This window comes from Mycteria americana, chromosome 18 (assembly GCF_035582795.1).
Source record: "Mycteria americana isolate JAX WOST 10 ecotype Jacksonville Zoo and Gardens chromosome 18, USCA_MyAme_1.0, whole genome shotgun sequence".
NCBI lineage: Eukaryota > Metazoa > Chordata > Aves > Ciconiiformes > Ciconiidae > Mycteria > Mycteria americana.
Genome location: NC_134382.1, coordinates 11,520,626 through 11,541,652, shown reverse-complemented (window position 1 = coordinate 11,541,652; position 21,027 = coordinate 11,520,626). Strand labels below are relative to the sequence as shown.

Genomic DNA, 21,027 nt, shown 5'->3' with positions numbered 1-21,027 from the left:
TTACACAGAGGTGTATGTTCAGTTAAGTACACATACTCACTTATGCACCTTCAGCCCACCACAGAACACGAAAACCTAGGTGAGAACCTCTCGGAGATCTTACATAACTTTGAGAGAAATTCAGAAGATAGAAATACTACTGTGCGTACCCAAATACACCTTATAGTGCTATTTGGTTATGCAGAACGTACACCACATGCACTACATTACAGTTCGCACGCAGTGGGCAGAAGAAGCATCTTCAAAAAAGGAAGTTAACAGCAAGTGCCCAAGTTATGGTTAGTTTTTTCCCTTTGATCCACTGAGTCTCCCAACAGGCTATTTTCAGTACACTCTAAAATGCAGAGTTATGCATAAGGCAATGCAAGCTAGTGGCAGGAAAAAAACCTTATTGCACATATGATCTCACAAGGCAACTATTTCAGTATGCAAAATAGATCTAATAATCATGTTACAAAGCTGAATAATGAGCTAAAATGAGAAATTTTGAGTTAAAGTTAACTTCTTAGATGTTAATGGGGACAAATATCTGCTAAACCAGCAGTAACAGCAAAGCAAAAACTCCAAAACCCCTAAATGATATGCTAGACCCCAGCAGGGAAGTAAACAACACTACAAATATCTTTTCTCTCACATCAGCCAACATGTATAACTCATTGAAGCAAAGTTAAACATTCTAGTAAAATTCAAGGAAGAGCTAGACATTTATATAATAATAAGCTCACCTGCAATTACAGCGTCAATACAAAAACATTCTACTGCACATCTCTCTTCATGCAAAGTAAATTCAAACCAAAAAGTTACACCAAAAGTTATATCCTAGGAAAAAGTCTCTCATACAAATGCTACTGCTAAATCACGTCTTCTCTGAAACTCCTGCTTTTGCCAACTGTCACAATACTTGATTAAAATAACAACTCATGTTTACTTATCATAAAGCACTTTAAAACAGGGGAAAGAACGTTTGCGTTACAAATTAGATTTCATCCTTACAATTTTACTCAGAAGGTGGATAATTTTGGGGGGTGTTTTTAGTTGGTTTTGTTGTGTCCTTTTTTTTTTTTTTTTAAAGTTTTCTTGACTTCATTAGCAACTTATTCTTCATGAGCCATCATTTTAAATCAAGAATAGTTGTTTCTTCTGATAATTAAGCATAATCCTTTATGATAGGGTAACATATACTTACTATTCAGAGTTTGCTCAGTAATTTGTCTGGACTACTGCTGCCTTGTTATTTTAAACTGAAGCACTTGAAAAAGTCTATTAGCATAAATAAGAACTTTAAAAAGTTTTTCCACAAAATAGTAGTTTTGATAAAAATTAAGTTTCTTGCAAATCGATTTCCAAGTTTTCAAAGTGCCATTCACATTTACTTCCCTCACCCTTGTATCCAGGGTTTTGTACCTTTGTTTAGGATGAGCTGTTTCTTTGCTTTGCATGATGACGTATGCACTGTCCCCTGAGGAAAATGCCTTTGACATTTTGGTAGAGGAAAGAGTGTCTAAGTGACAACTTCAAATCTGAGTAAAGGCAATAAGCTGCGGGCAAATTGCCCAACTTCCACATGACGCACTTCATGATGGCTCTAAGAGGCTGAGTGTTCCTTGAGAGAAGACAAAGGACACAAGTTGCTCGTGAAGAGTGCTTCATTAGCTTTCCTTGGAGGATGCTCAGAGAGAATATTGATAATGCCATTGTCATTGATAGTTCACTGAAGGAGAAGCATTTGTACAGAGCATCCAGCACCAACAGTGAGATCATGCATCAAATCAGACCGAATTACTGTCTGCAGTTTTGGAACGAAGAGTTGCATGACTCAGATGAGGAGAGAGAATTCCTCTCTAGCTACTTACTTCTCTCATAGGGAAGCACAGGGAAAGAGGCATATAAAATGCATTAGGTTAATTCTGTAGAGAAATTCTTTTGTCATAACCACTCACTTCAGCAAAGAGAAGTCCAGAGAAACAGGATTTGTAGTTCAGACACCTGCAGCATGTGTTGTATAACTAGACCTCTCTGTACACACAGGATGATAGAAAAGTTTAGGTTGGAAGGACTTCTGAAGGTCCTCTCTCACCTCTCCCACTCCCCACCTCTGCACTCAAGGCACACCATTTTAACTTATATGGGGATGCTCAGAGCCTTGTCAAGCGTAGTTTTGAAATTCTGTCCCATTCCATCCTTGAAGGTATTCAAGCCTGACTGGACACACTCCTGGACAAACTGCTCTGGCTGACCCTGCTTTGAGCAGAGGGAGGTTAGATTAGCTGATTTCCAGAGGTGCCTTCTGACCTCAACCATTCTGTGATTCAGAGTCCACAGCTTTTCTGGACAACCTGTTAATCATGTGGGGACTCACCTGTGGGGCACGCTTTCTTTGAACTAGACCTGCAGCAGAAACACATCTGTTCTATATGACTGATGTAGCTAATTTGATATTAGTCCTAGGAGCCACAGAATTTATAATATAAAAATTAATCTTCAACAGGACATGTTAATAAAGGAAAAATCATAGAATCATAGAATCATAGAATCAGTAAGGGTGGAAAAGACCTCTAAGATCATCTAGTCCAACCGTCAACCCAACACCTCCATGCCTACTAAACCATGTCCCGAAGTGCCACATCTACACGTTTTTTGAACTCCTCCAAGGATGGTGACTCCACCACCTCTCTGGGCAGCCTGTTCCAATGCTTGACCACCCTTTCGGTAAAGAAACTTTTCCTAATATCCAATCTAAACCTCCCTTGGTGCAACTTGAGGCCATTTCCTCTCGTCCTATCGCCAGTTACTTGGGAGAAGTGACTGACACCCAAAAGGAAGGAAGGAACACCCAAAAAGGAAGCAGATAAGTTCACTCCTTTTGCAACTTACAATTATCAGGCAATTTCACACCATTTCAGCGTAGGGAAAGAACTTTAGTAACATTAGGTGGATTTCATAGTATTTTGAAGAGCATTTGAAGGACAAACATTTGATTAGAGAGGCAGGAAAGAAAATTACCCAACCTCAATTTATTATGAACCTGAACAGGCATAATCTTCTCACCACCTAAAGGAAAGGAAATTGTCATAAACTTTTTTTATTTTCAAGGCTCTATACAGTTGGATATGATGCTTAACAGAGAACAAAGATGAGGGACAAGTCCAATCAGTTCTTGCTCCTTGATATGAAAAATGAAATTGTAAGTAGAGAAGACAAAATATGCTAGATGGAGGGAAATAAAGACTAAAGTTATGAGATTACATATGGCAACTATTGTGTTAGCATTAAATAAAAGCAAAAGGCAAACAGGGAAAAAACCTAGCTAGCACACAGAGAATTAAGTAGTTAGTTCCAACTGAGGGAAAGAGAAGATAGTGAAATGGAAAAGGGTCTCCAGTCTAGTGAGGGACCTGCGTTTAATATCAACCAAAGTAGTTTATATGTATCAAGCCAGTCTCCAGATGGACGCTGTACTTTCTCTGCCAAGACAATTCTCTCGGGCAACACTGGATGAGGTCTTCTCAAATAAATACATGTGAAATGCTACAAGAAAAAAAAAAATTAACTCCCCTAACTTTCTCTTTGTAAATTAACTAGATGTTTTAACTCCCCTTCTCTTTTACTTTTTCTGGCACAAGAACCCCAAATACAACACAACACATCCATCCATCTCACAAAAGGGAAAAAAAGTGCATTTCATATCAGATGCTTTGCGTCAAGCCTGCTAAGGCTCATAAATCAGCTGTCTTATTGCCCTGGTCATTTCAACCAACGTCTGACCGTTTTGTTAACTCATGATTTATAACTGGAAGTTACTTTTTTTTTTTAATGCCAGATTTATAAACTTTACTGTGCTTGGTTTGATATAATATCCATTTTGTACACCAAGCTATAAGACAGTAAATTTATTGTCTATGAACTGTTACCTTGAAAAATTACATCAATGCAAAGTGGTTTCCATTTAGAATCAATGGGCAATAAATTCATTGGATTTTTTTTTTTGAAGGGGGGAGAGAACATGATGATATTTATGAGGTCATGAGCAGCTATATAACGGGTGAAACGGGGAGCAGAGGCAACAGTCAGACAGGAGTTCTGAGTTACAGGCATAGACAAAGACAAAATATATTCAACACAGCAACGATGCATAAGCTGGTATTCTGCTGTCTCATTATCATCAGCTTCTCCTGTCCTCTCTTGTCTCTCCCCATCACCAATGCCAGTGAGATGTCTTATCAACTCTCAGGTAAGAGTCTTTTGATTTTAATGTTCATAAAGCAAGGGCTGGAGCAGTAAAACCAGAAGAGAAGCAGGTATGCTTTCTGAGGGGCCTTTATCTGTGCTGATCAGCTGTAGAAAAAGCAGGAATGTCTTCATTACACTGGCAGCGCAAGTGACATCATCAGTGGGTGCTAGTCTTGTACAATGGGGAGGCTGGGTGCCCTAAATATTTCTTCCTGCTGCTTTGAGATCCAGGAGACAAAAGTATCTGAGCCTTCTAGTACTGAATGCGAGCTTGCATATACAGCGTCTGTCTTTGAAGCAGCATTAGTAGGCACTGAGTAATTTAAAGAAACTTGGCTGTATGGTCTCTCCTCTTGCTACATTTAAAAATGAGCTATGTTTAACTGAAGTTGTATTTAAAAAGGGGGAAACCTACTGCAAAGATTTATGCAGTCCTACTTTGATCAAGAACAGGTAAGTCTGTCATACACTACAAAAATAGCAACGTATTGAGCATGCTTTTTGTTTGCACTAATGCAGATTCCATTCAGTTCAGTGAAAGAATAAATGTTTGCTTGAAAAAGCTGTCCTCAAAATTTGAAATTATACTGTAAGTCAAGACAAAAATGGCTCAGTAAAAATGCACAACAGAGTCTGGAAGGTTACTGTCATCAGACCTGTCCTGTGCTGGAGGAGTTTCTGAAATGAGTTCTGAAAGAACAGGCAAATCAAACCCAAAGTTATTGCATAAATCTGACTATTAAAAAGTGGCTGTTCTTACCTGCTTTGCAGGTGCAACAGCTGTTGTGCTGGTTTATAGGTATCAGTAGTCCCTAGTTTGCTTTGAAAATCTTGGACTCACCAAGCCAGCATCTTCTCAAGCCTTCCACTATGTAACTTGCATTTACAGGCAACCGTGACTCAGTATGGATAACATCTCTCGCATCACAGAGTGAACAAGCTGGCTCTAACAATTACTGTATTTGTTTGAAGGCATCCATTAGGTTTATTAAATCTTCCTTGCTAATATAAAGAGTCTCTAGGCTGGGTAAGATAGAAGTAGAACTCTGTATTAAAGAGGGTTGTTTTGGTTTTTTTTTAAATCTCAAAGCAAATTTACCTGTTAACACTGCTCCAAATTAAAAAAATAATACAAGGCTAGAGATATGAATTATTTCCGCATAGCATAGGGAAGTTACAGTATTCTTATTCAGAGTCATACTTTAATCCCCACTGTCCTTTGCAATTGTCCTTTTGTACAGTGAACAAACTAACAACATGGATGTCCAAGGTCTTCGAGTTCTTGATCTTGGTCCAAGTTTTTGAAATGTTGGGGGATTATTTTCAGCAGTTCATTTTCTTATATATTGCCTATTGAGGAGCTATACAGTCTCACCCATCCCTGCAGGTGAGAGCAACTAAAACTCCACAGTATCATCTAAAAGTGCAACTACAAGACAATATTCATCTAAACAACTAGAGTCTGATAATAGCACCCTCTTGTTGCCCACAATTTTGCATGTCTGCTATATATTAGCAAAGATGAAATTTACTGCTCAGATTACAAAAGCCTTATTTACCTCAAGTATAACACCACTAGGGGCTCCTGCTGGCAACCTGCCTTGGGGCACAGGCTAGTTACAGAATTCTAAATTCTCTATGCACATACAAATTAATTCCACAAGGTATCAGCAATCTGTTGTTTCAGAAAGTAATAATATCTGTACTGGTATGCACATTAAATGAGAGAGATGATTGAAATGCACTGAGAAGCATAGCTGCCAAAATATGTTTTAAGATTTCCTACATTCATTCCTGCCCTTCCCCCCATTTTATTGCATTTAATAGTTGGGAAACTGATCAGGTTAATAGGCCTTGAACAGGAAGTTTTGTCTTTATTCATAGGAAAGCTCCAGCACAGGAACTAGTTGACAAAGAAATGGACTAAAAAAAAAAAATAATTATTACAAGTCTGGGTTGTCTACAGCTAGGTACCAGAAGGATTAGGTTGTGAGTTCCCCAAGCAATGGGAGGGGCTGCTGTTGGTCAAAAAACTTTCCTAATGAAAGATCTGCCAGAGAAATGAGAATCTGAGATTAACATCAGGAAGGTACCTTTCCTCAGAGCCTTGGAAGGAAAAAAAACCCACAACCGACAACTATCCTCTATTACATTCATTATATAAGGATGGATGATTGGTGATTTCATGATAATATTCAACAGGTGGGGCCAACAGACCTGGTCAGAAATTATCTGAGACAGACTGAAACAGGGATTCAAAGCAAAAGACTCTTACCATATGCCTATTTCTGTCATCTTCCATTTGCAGCTGATGAAGATTCACGATTAAATTTGGAGCGGTTGGGCAGCCTAGGAAGCACGTCCCTGCTTCAGTTTCTGCCAGAGCTCTTGGGCACACTGACTGAAGACAACAAAGCAGGTGAGGATTTACCACAGCAATTTATGGGAGAGTGCCCATGGTTTGCACGTCCAGCTTCCACAGATACTGTGCCCCAGCTCCTGGGTGTTTACTGAAATACAACATTATGTGTAGGCAACAGACAGCTGTCAATTAATTAACTGGGATCTTGGGGAAACCTGCTGAGCTGCCATACTTACAGGTCAATACTAGCTGGAAAAGTCTCCAAATTAGCTTAGCAAAACTTCCATATAGCAAAACTGGGGCAAGGCAAAGATTGGCCTAGAAGGAACTAGCAGACAAAACAAAGTAGCACAGTCTCTTAAAAAACATCAATACTTGCAGAAAGTGCAGAATCAATAGCTATAGATGGTTTGGGGAGCAACAGATATAACAGATGCCTGCTGCAGAGGACAGTACAGCTTGCATCTTCAGAGTCCCAGATCCTGCTGGAACTGTGTGCCACAAGAAGAATAGGCCATGCTGCAGCAAAAGGGTTTTCTGTCTGGTCCTCTGAACAGTCCAGTTCAAGACTTCTACCGGCTATAGCATTACGGCACACAAGAATGACTCACGTAGGTTCATGATTTCTAAATAGTAAAACATTTCATTATGTCTCCCCTCTACCAGGTCTTAGCCCCAGCAGCTACAACCCAAGGGAAAATATCAAAGAGGTGAGTAAATGACTATCTGTCACTGAAACAAGAAAAATAAGACTCCACATTTTAAACTACGTGGAATTGTTACCAAGACATCATTTAAGATCCACAGACTTCATAAACAGTATAGACTAAGGTATGCCACATTGCTCTTGAAGCTGGAATCACCTAGCAGTTAGATAAGCAGGGGAGAAAAAAAAAATTTAAAAAAAAGAGGAAAAAAAAGAAAAAAAGAGAGCAAGTAATCCAGAGCATTTTGTTCTAACCCCCCCACTTTTTTCCCCCAGAAAAACAGCTTTCTAAATAAAGGCAAATTTCCAGCTTCACCAGGCCAGGCCAGTACATTAACCAGCATTAGCTGCATGTCATTTTTTTCACCCACTACAACACAGGCTCCGCAGTATTATCAGATTTGTTATGAACCATTAGGTAAATGGAGAACATCATTCCTGTTCACGTGTCTGCTGAATTAAATATAAAGACAGAAGACAGGGACTAGTTTTAGTGCATCTAAATCAGAGGGCACACAGGGCTGGGTGACCAGTTGGGGCAGTGAAGAGTGTACTTTCCCACCGGAAACATTTACCATCCAACAATAACCTCTCTAATGCTGTTTGACTTCAGACTTCCTATGGAAACCATCCTCGAATTGCTTTGCTGGGCCGCTTCTTGACCAAGGACAGGAAACAGTACAAGAAACGTGGGAATCTTTCCGAGTGCTTCTGGAAATACTGTGTGTAAACAGGAGAAGAAACTCTCCCTGACTTTGGTTGCATAATTTATACAGATGTCTGAAAACATGTATATAGATTTGCTTGATTTAAAATGAGAATGAAGAAATATGAAGACAGCTCCTAACTTTAGACTCTACGCTACTTGGAAATTAATAAATTCTTGATGTTTTGCAATTATGCTGTGAGCAGTGTAGTATTTTCTTAGAGTTCAGCACAACAGGAAGAAAGTAACGGGACAAAGAGATAAATACGCAACATGAAGAGAACTCAGGCAGGGGAAGCAAGATTCCCAGGGGCTCTGTGAAACCTCCCAGAAGAGTGATGCCTCAACTGCATCTAAGTCCAGAGGCAAGAGGACTTTCTCCTTTGTCACTTGACGTAGATTGGGGTGCCAGGAAAAAAGGGTCATTGCTGCATTCCCTGATGATCCTGAGCCAGTGAGGGATGGCAACTTAACAGTCCCCAGTCCCCTCCTGCCATCCCCAAGGCACCACAAAACCAGTAAGCACGTGTCAGGATCAAGCATCTGCTCCCACTACCGCTGGAGAGAGAACTGTTTCTCCTGGTCACTTGTAAAGACAAACCCACAAATCTATTGCTTTGCAGCACCTTGCCTAATCCCCAGCTGCCCATGACAACAGGGTTGCCTGTGCATAGCACAGGCTTTAAGAATTGTGTCTGATTATCATCAAGCACAGCATGGAAGGTAAACGTTATGGTTGTCAATGTCAAGGCTTTACACCGAGACTGCAGACAGTCAGTGGAGGCAGACAGGGCTGACATGACTTAAAAGATTCTATGACTGTGACCTGCACTTATGTGGCTGCACACACAGATGCAGGGAGGTGATATATGGACATAGATCACAAGTGTTCCTAGGGCAAGCCACCTCCTGCTTGGGCACTCAAGGGCAGTGAGATTTGTTCCCCTGAGCCACCACACGGTTTTTATAATGTTGTTGTATCCTGGCATCTAAAGTAAGTGAGGGAGAAGACAAAAGAGCAGCTGCAAAAGGGTTCTAGTCTGACTCCTTTGTATGCAGAGTATCAACATACTTTCTCAACCCCAGGTACTTCCTGATAGTATCTGCAATGAACAGAGCTGAAGAGTCAGGAATTGTCTCTGGGGCATGGCAATCTCAATAATATGCACAAACAGTCTGAGCCGTGAAGCCCTACCTTGTTCAATACATACTTTGCATAAACCTCGTGCTAATCAAGGCTCACAGAAACCTTGAAGTAAACTTCACCTAACAGTGATACACATGCTACATTGATCTCAATAATATACATCATAAATCTCTGTGCTCTTTAAACAAGGCCTACAGGCTTGATACAGCTTGTTCACTTCACATAAATTGTAAGACAGATGAAGCCAGCTATGGCAAAGAAAAATGTCCTTACAAATGCAGAGCAGCTGGATGCACTGTGCAGCTATTTGAAATCTTCTGAACATTCATCCTTCTCTTATACAATGGAGCAAGTCAGTGCCTGTCTGGAAGTTACTCCTTTCCTGCCATCTCATCAGTCAATAAAAACTTGTAAGAAAAAACTTCAAATTTATCTAAATGAATAATCATCTAAGACAGATTTATTTCATAGACAGGGAAAGGTGTAGAGCCTACAAAGACTGGGGGGGGGATCTGTTCAATGCCACTTCAAAAATTGCAAACATAAAGCAAAATAAAACCACAATGAATAATAATCCAAAAAATATTACAATATTTAAGAAGTTCACTAGCCATCTACATAAGAGAATAAAGGAATGAAGAGAGCTGTCAGGTGGTGACGATGGAGTCAAGACGAGGTAACGGAGCTATAAACCCTCAAACTGTTTCAGCTTTCAATACTGCAAAAATACTTTCTAGCAGTTATGGTATCTAAAGAAGCAATACTCAAACAACTTACTGTGTTCAAGCTGGGCCAGAGCACAGCAGTGGAGGCTAGGGGGGAATTCAGCTAATTCTAATATAGCAGAATTTCAGCACAGCCTGAAACTTCCAGTCATTTACAGTCCTTGCCTCTGGTAGGAAGGAGTTCAGACTGCGTCTTTGGACATGACAGGTAGTTCTCAAAAAGATGACTGTTCGAGACCCTGTTGCACACCCAACTGCCTCCTTCCTGAAGGAAACGTTCATGGCAGATGCCAGATAAGCTCAGTTCTAGGACCCATGAGTGGAGACCCCAGCCAGTCTGTGACAGAGAGGACAAACTCTGCTTCTCCCCCCTCCTGCTATAAGCTATAGCTCCTGCCAGCTTTCAGCTCTGAGCTTTTCCTCTCTTCTGCAGGCCAGAGACAAGAAGGTTGGAGCTGCCACAGAAAACTGAAGTGATTGTAGGAAGAGCTCTGGAGGCCAGGCTGATCGTCTTTCCACCAGACAGGGCAGAGCTCTCGGAGCAGGCAGAAAGGTGCAACTGTAGCTGGGAAAGTGAGCCGCCAGAGTCCTGTCTGTGCCAGCCTGAGCCTGCCTGCAACAGTTTCAGGCAGCAAACTGGTGCATCAAACAGGAGCCAAGCAGGCAGACACCTGTTTGAGCTGCACAGGAGCAGTATATAATACATATCCTGAAAGTTAACACAGCTGTGGAGAAAACCTACTACAGAAAAGCTATGGTCCCACTACTTTTGAGATTGGGGTGAGTAAGAATCACAGGTCCAATACTCATCTCTCACCATCTGTCAAAAATACAGAAGTACATCAGATAATTTGGCTCACAGTTGTAGTATGTTCAGAATGACCAAATCACCCTTTTAAAAATTAATAAACTATCGGAGAAAAAATATATCCAACGTTACCTTTGCGATGCCTGTATTTCAAGGAACTGCATCACTTACCTTGCCAGAAGCACCTCGAGTTACACACTTATCTAAGATTCCTTCTTTCTGTTCCAGTTTTAATAAGATGCTACATCTTTTTTTCTGTACCTTGTACTTCCTGCAGTGCCTTTGCCTTTCTCCTGCAGGCTTCTTTAAGCACTGTTGATCACACTTCTCTCTAAAGTCCCTTAAAGCAGAAAAAGATGAGCGAATTGTTTCTCTGCAATTAGTTAAGAACTTCATTGCTCTTTGAGACATGCCTGTGAATTAAATCTACGAATTGTTTCTTTGCACTTCCTCTAGCACACAAATTTTAGCATGGTGGGGCCAAAGTGCTCCCAGGGTGTTTATTATTTACCTTTTCTAACAAAATCAGCACAGACAGAAGCTTTAGATCCTGCATGCCAAACCCCAACAGCTTACACATCCAAATATAATTCTTTACATTCAAAAGGTACTTGCTCTTTGTGGGATGCAATTAGAAAGGAAATAACACATCCTGAAGCGGGCAAGGTAAAGTGAGATTAAAAAAACCCACAAAACCCCAAACAAAACAGGATGAATGGCCACTACATCACCATTTTGACTGTACCCACAACCTCAACACCTATGTACAATCAGAAAAACGTACTGAATATTTTCTAGAAGTTACCAAACAACAAAAGTAAACACACACTTGAAACAGTTCTTTGCAGCATATTTTTCAGTTTTATTTATAAAAACAGAAGCTCCTTTAAAGTGTACAGTTAAAATCACAACTGTAAATTCAACCACAGCTGAATATTATTTCAATAAAATATTCCTATCAACTGATGTAAAAATTCATTCGATTGTGACTTAAAACTTAATTCAGCTGGAAGATAAACTTACCAATACATTACTCATTCAGTGAATAGTTACTGCACACTGTAAAAATACACTGGGGTCCCTCCTGTTCATAGCAATGCCATGAAAATATTCACACATCAACTCGCCTTTTAAAAACATAATTCTATATTTATGAATACAACAACAACAACAAAAAATTGCCAGCGAAATCCACCAAGGGTTTCCAAACCGCTGACGCCCCCACAGGGGGTAGTAACTGCATCATTACTATACTTGCGTATTTTCCCTTTGATCACCAAAAAAGTGACCTTCCAAGCAGCTCTAAACTGTCTGCAACACTATGTCAGGCAAAACAAAGACACATGAACAAAATAGCATGTGCAAATCTGGCTGCAATATTTGCTCCACTGGTCTTTCAGATCAGAACTGGATCTCACTTTGACTACTCCAGCAAACTACAAAGACTGAAAGATTAATATAAGCTGAAGTAAAAACTACCAGTTCCTTAAAACTTATGGAAATGAGGTCCTTCCCAAAAGGCTTGATAAGGCATTTGATTGCAAGATGTTGTGGTTCTAGTGGCGTAAAGAGTAGCTTGGGAAACTGTTTTTTTGTCCTAAACCTGGTTTTGCAGCCAAGATTGTTTGTGGTTTTGGGCAAATAATTTAGTTTCATTGTCACATGTGGCACTGATTCACCTCTTAATTCCTCTTATATTCTTTTCCCATACCATATTTTTTCCGTAACCCAGGACTCGTGTAGGCCCAGACAATGAATCTTGCACCTAAGATTTAGCCAGGATTACAAACTTTGAATTCAAACTCCTAGGCACATGCACCTTCATTATATACGGTCATAGGGTATGGTGTTCACAGCACTACAAAAACTGTCTAGGATTTCTGTTGCTATATGATCCTACTGAGCACAAATTCATAGTAGTAGGTGGTACAAGAAGGGTTAACACCATCAAACAAGAAACACATTTAATATGATCCAGTTTCTACGTACAGGTCAGAATCTTGACCACTTGTAGCAAAGACAGCACAGGATACAGTGAGTGAAGATCCCCAAATTATACTCCTGGATTTGGTATGAACTGGGGGTATGCATCTGTGCAAGTCCTTTGTGTCTCTGCCTCTTTTTATACAACTGGGGTAATGAGAGTCATCTTTTTGACATGTTTCCAGACCTATGGATGAAAAGCATTATTCAAGTGTTAGGTACATATTACCATTCTCCTAAACTAAGTCCCACTGTTTTATAAAATGGATGACATGTATGCCTGCTGAGACATCACAAACCATCTCATTTTCATACTCAGGAAATAAACAGTGGAAACAATGTACAGCAAAAGAGCTGATTATCTAAACTTTCCTTCTGGCTTACACTTCTAAACTATTTTGAAGGAGACAGCCATCTGTACCTGGAGTATTCAAATTAATCTATTTCACTAAGTCTCAAAATACACTAAAGCAGTCATTTTAATTTAAGCACACCTAACTAGAATGGATTCTAGTGCATCAGTCTAATTTGACAGTTAAGTTAGTTAAGAAGCTTCCCAATTAAGAAAAAAACCTATACACGAAGCATCTTATTACATGTTTTAGAGCAAATATTTTAGGCAGTGTGGTTATAAAGCAGAATACTGTATTTGGAAAGTGCTGCAAAAAGAGTAGGACAGGTATAAGGTATTGCCCACATTCTCCTACCGGAGTACATAACTTGCTATATGTAAACACGTACTGAAGTCTCTTATTTTAAGAAGTGTTTAAAGTTTGAACACAAAAAGTACTGAGGATGTGTGGACCTCTGCTGATTTACGACACTTAAGAAAAAAACAAGTTCAAGCTGAAAAAACTGAAAGACAAATAAAGAAATACAGCTTAAGAATAAACAGAAAGCAACAGGTATAAACAGAGCAGGCAAGCATGCTGTAAAAAACAAAACCAAAACAGACAAACAAAGAAACCCCAAAAGAACACTGCCTGAGTCAAACTAGCCTTGAAAACTTAAAATTCTGTAAAAATAACCTTCCCTGAAAGAAGCTTTAATGACAAAGATTGTCACTGAATTGATTTTAAAAAGTAACAAAAACCTTTAGATAATATAGTTTTCCTTCAATGATCTGCAGATCATAGGATTTTTAACTTACTCAACAACTTGAAGCTTACTAGTAAATGAAACTGAAAAAGTGAAAATCCTTCACATAGCAGAAAAGGAAGAGTTACACAGAACAAAAGGGTGAATAATGTGTTACATCCTAAAACTCTTTGTTGAGAAGCCTAAGGTGATTAGTAACACCACAAGGAAAATCTGATTACATGCAGCTTTTGATAAACAAAGGGGAAATCAGACAAAATTTGCTAGGTTTTAGCAAAGCGTGTCCTGTTTGAAGAGCACTTTGAGACATCCACCTTTAAGCTAGAAGTATTAACATGAGAACAAGTCCTTTTACATACTGAAAGAGAAAGTGGTTATCACTTTCTGAACAACAAACTCACACTACGCATAAACTAATTTTTCATCCATGGATTTCAACAGCCAGAGACTCCATTATATAGAAAGAGGTTAAAACTTGTACAGGAAGTCAACAGTGATAAGAAATAATGAATATGTGGTTTTATGTTCAAGTTTGACTCCACAACATGTGACTTTTCAAGAACGAAGAAGAAATGAAGCTCAATCTTTTTCTTTTTGTTTTTGGCATCACCACAACAAAAACAAAATGGAGAAATGGCTCAAAATTTCCTATCTACTATGTCTGGATTCAACTCATCTAACTACTCTAATACAACAACAAAAAAATTAAGATACAAGTCCACCTTCCAGAGTGCTAGCAACAGAAGATAAAAGACTGCATGTATCTACTTGAATTGATAACTAGGCCATAGTGCCTTGATAGAGAAGGTTTTCCATGTGTCTTTTATTAAAAAGCAGATCCTGTATAAGGAAATAACTCCTGAATTGTTACTGCTATTTTTTTTGATTGCTATTTATAATTTAATCTCTAATGGATTTGCAAACCAGTTACTCTCAATTCATTTTAAACACCTATCTTGAGAAACACAGCTTTAAAAGCAAAAGCTGTAAAACAACTTGGTTCCAAAACACTTATCACAAAAAACATAAGGAATAGCTTTGCTTCTTTCCACTTCACAGTTTATTTTTTTGATGGGCACAAGCTGGCAAAAGGCATTTTGATGCAGATTCACTTGGCTGGTTTTCAGCTGCTCATTAAAAAGCCTATTGGATCCTTGAACCAGCTACAGTGATTTCAGAGCCTCAGAGTATTAGGATCTTCAGTTTAGACCTTTAAATATTGAACAAACAGAAATGAAGACCGCTCTGTTTTAGCTTGGTTTCAATACTGGTTTCAACACATCTACCTTACTTGGAGAGTAAACATGCTCTGATCTGTTAGGTTCATCGCTGTAGGTTCTTAACCACTGCATTTTTTCAGACCCTTACTTGCTAACTTCAAACAAACAAACAAACAAACAAACCACCCCCCCCAAAAACAAAACACCTTTGTATTTTGCTCATCACCGAGCAATCAAAAGTTAGAAACATAACCCATTCTGCATCAAGTCTGTGAGGTCAGGAAGGGAAACAGCCTCCCAGTGAAAGATTGTCTTCAAAGTCATGCCAGGAGTGGAGGGGTAATGGAGGAAGGTTTAGTTTCACACATGCGACTGCTCACGTTGGGAAGAGATAGCCAGACAGATTCACCGCTAGTATGTAGCAAAGGCAGAGGAAAAGAGAATGGGAATTACACCAAGCAGTTTTACTGACAAGTGCTGATATCTTCAGCGTTGCAGGAGGGGAGGCGATTTTCCCTTGTTTTCCATACTGTCATCAGCCACTGCAGCCTCGCAACTCGCTTCCCTGATGTCACATGTGACACAGCCCTTTAAAAAGAAACAAGAACATAGTAATTTACATTCTCCTTTTTATGAGTATATTTCACAGACTCAAATCCTGATGGCATGATACATTGCAATGTCTCGAAACCTCTCACCAATGGGCTGTAATCTCTTTAAAAGCAGAGATTATGCAGTATCTTATTTTCAGAAACAGGTACTTGCACCTCCAACTTATCTTGTCTCAGAAATGAATTCTTTGGTTAGTGGAACACACAGTTTTAGCTTTGAGATAAAAAGGCATGTGACTTCCTTGAATTTGAAGGCCTTTGCTTTCAACTTTATAAGCAAGCTGCTCATTAAGGATTTGGACTGCAGACCGAACAGCAACAATACCACCAGCAAAAAAAGGCTGAAATGCCCGAGTGTATTGACAGACCAGATTTTTCTTGTTCTTGAGAAACGGTACAATATTGAAGTATTAAAAGAAATCCTGCATTTCTTTCTACTGTCAGCAGCCTCGTTGCATTTGCAAAATGACAATCTATATTGGAAACCTGACCTACTGCTTAGGAACAGTTTTAGCACATTAGATATCAAATATTTGTATATGCATACCAATATATCTCATAACATATGAAATGTAAATATTCAACAGAATTTTCTGTAAGACCACTGGACATCATTTTGCTATCTGAATCAAACAACACGGTCCTAACCACAGCAGGACGCACAAAGTATTAGGAAAACAAAGATTAATTTTCTGGTCTCATTCCAGAGCCAAGGACAACCATTTCTCAGTTTTTCTGCTCTAAGAATAAATACAACAGTGCAGAATGCCACATTTGAAAATACTAGCACATAGAGCACGCAGTGCTATAACAGACGTTAGATTTTTCTGCTGCATGAGTACATGAATGCAGCTCACTCTGCCTTGCTATTTTCTGTACAACTCATCATTGGAGCTCTAGATCTTTGTGGGACCAAAACGAGCCTTGCTCGTTTCTTCTTCACAGCACCTAGGAGCAATTTAAACTGATTTGGACATTCTCTAACACATACTAATGTATATCAGAAGTAGTTTATCAGAGTACCCAAGAGTTATATCAGATAAAATAATCAGGCTTAAGATACCAAAATTCTTAAAGAATGAATCTACCTACAAAAAGCCAGCTATTTTTGTGTTTCTTTCTATATGCCTCAACCTCCTCCGTGATTATGAGTATTTTGCAGCTTGCTGAACAGGCTTGCTCTAATCTTCACTAATGTTCCAGTACTACATGCTATTCAATCATAGCAGCAATCAACCTTGAGCAAAAAAGAGCAAAAGAACTAACACCAACAGAATAAACCTCACCAGATATGGACTCTAATGTGAGAGCGTGCCACTATTCCCATGCATCCAACAGTGTGACTGAAGGAACTTTGCTACAGGTGGTTCCTACACAGAATTTGTGTATCTTGCAAAAAAAAAATACAATGGAAAGACCTGTGTTTTGGCATTTCTCATCTGGCTAGTGTACTTAAACTCATTTCCTTCTTATATTTACAAGTAATAACCATCACTGACCACAGCACTATAAGATTACATTGGTTAGAAATGGCACAGCCTCTAGCTAGCCAAGGCACGAATAAGCTGCTGATTCCTTTCACAACTCCTTACTTGGGTGCTGATTTGCCGTGGGACAGTCTGGGTCCGGATCCACGTATGCACCTCCGCAAGCTCCTTCTTTTGCCCATCCGTAAACCAAGGCTGCTGCTTTTGCATGACTGTCAGCTTCTCCAGATCAGCCTTTAAAACCTCCTCTTTAATTCTGCAGGAAACAGACACCTGTGAACAGAGCTGTACTAAATGGAGCAAGGCAGGCACTCACTACAATCCCACTGGGAGAGTCTCTTCACCCGTATCTATGGCTGAAGCCTAGACAGCATCAGCCACTGAAAAGTAACTATACCTTGTTACACCTTATTTGCTTCGTAAGGCTTCTTTCAATGCTGGTCTAACTGTCAGGAGTTTTTTTGTTGGGGTTTTTTGGGTGTTTGATGTGGGGTTTTTTTTGTTTTGTTCTACTGTTTTGTGTTGTGTGTTTTGTTTGGTTTTTTTGTTTTTTGGTTTTTTTTTTTAATGTGGAATCTCATTACAAATTATATATAAGCTAACTGCAAGCAACTTGCAAATAACACCGAAGTATTTTTACCCCTTTATGCATTCAAAGTACAGGACAATAACCAATCCCCTTAACACTTCAGCAAAAAGGTTACATGTTACCATATTTTAACTGATGGGGGAAAATGGGGGAAAAAATAGACAAAAGGAAATAACCATGGTGTAAAATGCACAAACAGTAAGTTAAGACACCTTTTTGGAGTTTCATTGGTATGTGCACTGTTTCCATGGTCTCATTTTTAATTCTACAGGTTCTATGCACAGTTCCAAACTACATGTCAGGAATCGTTGATGTTTTCCAACCTGTTAGGCATTTGGTAAGTCATTAGAACTCGCTCAGGTGTGTGATCCATCATCACCCAGGCTGCCTCATGTTTGGATTTATGAGCTGTCCCTTTTTCTTCTGCTTCCTGATTCTTCTCTTCTTTGGAAGCTTCAGAAGAATCATTACTGGCAAAATACTTGCTGCTTTTGCCACTACCTGCTGAGAATTACCATGAAAAAAATGAATGCAGATGCCTAGTAATCCTAGTAGTTCAACACAAAAAGTAAAAGAACACCAGCGTATTCTTGCGAGCTAGTTCTGCAATGCGAACGCAGGTACACCCAGATGATTGCTCTAGCAAGTAATTACTTCCTACTGAGAATTCAAAGATAAAGTGCATTCTCTTAAGTCACTCAAGATCTCCAAAACGCTATTTACTCTTCTCAAAATTAATTGGCTCAACTTCTCTGCTTCTGTTTCAAGAGGTTCTGCTCTAAGCAGATTTACCTTTACTCAAATAAGATGTAAGCCAGTATCTAATGCAGAGAAAAGTGGTAATGAGCAAAATGAGAGAATGACTTCCAGGTTAAAGGAATAGCTGCTAGATTCCCATTTCCAACTACAGTGACTGAAACAAACTTGGCTTCAAACACTGAAAGTGGGTGAAAAGTAAAGACTACAGATCTTCTCACTGGGATTTCCCATTCCCATTACAGTATCTTGTTATGAATTACCAACACGTTAGCAAGCCATCTAGCACCAAAGCACCAAACATCCAAATCTCAAAATTCCCTACCTGTGCCACAACCAGAAGTCTCGTTGGAGCCAGAACCTAAAGAACCAGATAAAGCTGATCCACTGCCTGATGCTGCTGAACCTGTACCCGACTGGGAGTCCTCGTACAGTGAACGGTCAGTAAATTCACTAGAAGCACAATTGCTAGCACTGTTGCCACTATCTTCTGGATCATTGTCCTGGAGGCAAAAATCAAACCAAACACATCCATGGAAGTTACATTTAAGTTTGAAAAAGGAAGTTCATGCATTTACTGACTTTGTCACCTGTTGACTAAGTTCTCATATCAATTCAATAGGTTTGGAGTTTCTAGCTCTGAAAATGAATGGCGGTCTAGAACTCAGGATAACACTCTTCATGGGTGAAATCAGTAAGCATCTAGACTCTAGTTTACTGGTTTCTGCTGTAGATCCTTCCCCACTGGGTCAAGATACCGTACTGTTGCATTAAGTTAATATTTTCTGCTGACAAGAGAGCAGGAGTTAGTTCCCTTCACGTCCTTTTAGATGGCATGAAGCAGCCACACACATCAAACAATGGTGCACTACAGGGAAAATGAGAGAGTCTTCCCCTGATTCCCTATGCGAAGCTCACCGCTTCAGCAGCTACAGGTACACCAACTCCCCTTTCAGGACCCTACCCTGCAGTTTCAGCTGATCCAGCCTTTCCAGCCCAATCTGGATTCAGGAGCCAACATTTTTTTCCTTGCCTGCAGAGCTCAGATTCCTGCCTCTGAGTTTACCGCGGAAGTTGGAGAGGCCTTTTCTATGCCCATGTATGGAAACCGACCCACACGGATCCCTGTTCTTCGTTCATTAGCTGCATCCCTGGGAGACAGAGGGAGTAATTAGAAGCGTATCTTCCCTTTGTTTTGGTTCTCCACAGAGACTGTGGGACTGGGTGAAAAAGGATGCGAATTGCGGAGCACTAACCAAGTTCCACATGCATAAAGGCCCCAAACCCAAAATTCCTGCCGACAATTTAATGGGAAAGGCTGCTGCCAAAATGGTGAGCAAAAGCGGCTTGTGGCAGCCTAGACCAGAAGATCTCACATTTCCATCATTTGCTAAGTGCCAACACCGTACTGTTACAAGTTCCCACGGGCACAAGTACAAACAGCTTTCTCCGCCTCCTGTGCTATTTGTGCCCTGCAGTCTACGTAGCACAGCCACTGGAAAAAGCAGTTAACAAAATCTGGTGACCCTGAAACACAGATCATCATCACTGGCTTTGGTGACTGAACACCGTGAAAGCCAGTTTCTCCTCTACATTAAAAATGTGTTACTTACACATCTAGCTTCTGCACGTGCTTTTACATCAGTACTAATGGAAAGCTCCATAGGCTTTGGCAGCTCTTCTTGAAGCAAATTCAGCTGAAGTGGGGAGCTGCTCTGCGAGCTGCTCAGCAGTAGGGCCTGGTCACGCTGGCCCTCTTGCTGGTCGTCCATGGATGTAGCAGCAGAGGCCGGAAAGGGTTGATCCACAGAGTGCGGTGCTATTGGTGATGGAGGAGAAGGAGGGGGGACTGGGGGTAGTGTAGTGCATGGATATGAAGAGGGGGGATAAACATACTGAGGGCTAGGAAGAAAGACATATTGAGGCATCTGAGCATAAATGGGCAAACTCTGAAAAAATACAGCCATAAACGTGCCTATGTTTGGGGGATAAAGTGCTGGGCATGACTGTGCTTCACAGCATAGTTGTGACGATGACATGGACTCAGGCTTTAACGAGTGAAGGGCAAGCTCATCTCCTACAGAAGAGGCTGGAAAACTAGATAGTGGATCCGAATAGACAGGAAATCCCATAGGAGGACGGACATTCGTATTGGAGGAGCTCAGACAGGACACTTCTGAGGGAGAGAATGTCTGTTTCTGAATTGTTCTCTTCTCACATGGAAGACTATTTCTATTTTTACTAGAAGAGTGGCTATCTGAGGACTGTCTCTGAGGTTTCTGACGCTTCAATTTTCCATGTTTGCCTTTTTTACAGCTAGCTGGGCTCATCTGCCTTGAAGGAGAATCTCCTAAGGAGGAAGAAAAATAGACACATTCACTGAAATGACAGACCAGGGTGGGGGGAGAGAAAAAGAAAAAAAGAAAAAAAAAAAAAAAAAAAAGGACACAAGAGAAAAACATCCAGATAATCGAGTGTGGCTTATTCGCAGAGCTGACTTTCCTCTGGTTTCTTCTATACACTACAGTGATGGATTTGCTGACATATCTACAATATTTTCCTTCATATCATCAGTTTTCTTATCAATCATTTTGGCCTA

General features: G+C 40.0%; 2 protein-coding genes across 14 annotated transcripts in view; one reads left to right on the top strand and one right to left on the bottom strand.

The window, feature by feature from the left end:
- PER3 (period circadian regulator 3) overlaps positions 1-21,027 on the bottom strand; it is a 48,204-nt gene that overhangs the window by 11,511 nt on the left and 15,666 nt on the right. For 6 of the 13 annotated variants that reach the window (XM_075520457.1, XM_075520454.1, XM_075520455.1 and 3 more), the window contains 5 exons: positions 20,042-20,778; positions 18,754-18,931; positions 17,996-18,176; positions 17,189-17,339; positions 11,534-15,573 (listed from right to left, as the gene is read on the bottom strand). In XM_075520457.1, coding sequence (XP_075376572.1) covers positions 15,472-15,573; positions 17,189-17,339; positions 17,996-18,176; positions 18,754-18,931; positions 20,042-20,778 — 1,349 coding nt within the window. In that variant the 3' untranslated portion in view covers positions 11,534-15,471. The other 7 variants (XR_012778314.1, XM_075520451.1, XM_075520453.1 and 4 more) reach the window with 7 other exon arrangements.
- UTS2 (urotensin 2) lies at positions 4,129-8,028 on the top strand. The gene is made up of 4 exons (XM_075520468.1): positions 4,129-4,231; positions 6,539-6,649; positions 7,259-7,302; positions 7,912-8,028. The coding sequence occupies exons 1-4, from the start codon at positions 4,129-4,131 to the stop codon at positions 8,026-8,028; spliced, it is 375 nt and encodes a 124-aa protein (XP_075376583.1).

Coding starts and splice junctions, on each gene's coding strand:
- UTS2 (XM_075520468.1), top strand. CDS start 4,129: ATGCATAAGCTGGTATTCTGCTGTCTCATTATCATCAGCTTCTCCTGT. Junction 4,232..6,538: donor GATGTCTTATCAACTCTCAG/GTAAGAGTCTTT, acceptor TTCCATTTGCAG/CTGATGAAGATTCACGATTA. Junction 7,303..7,911: donor CAAGGGAAAATATCAAAGAG/GTGAGTAAATGA, acceptor GTTTGACTTCAG/ACTTCCTATGGAAACCATCC.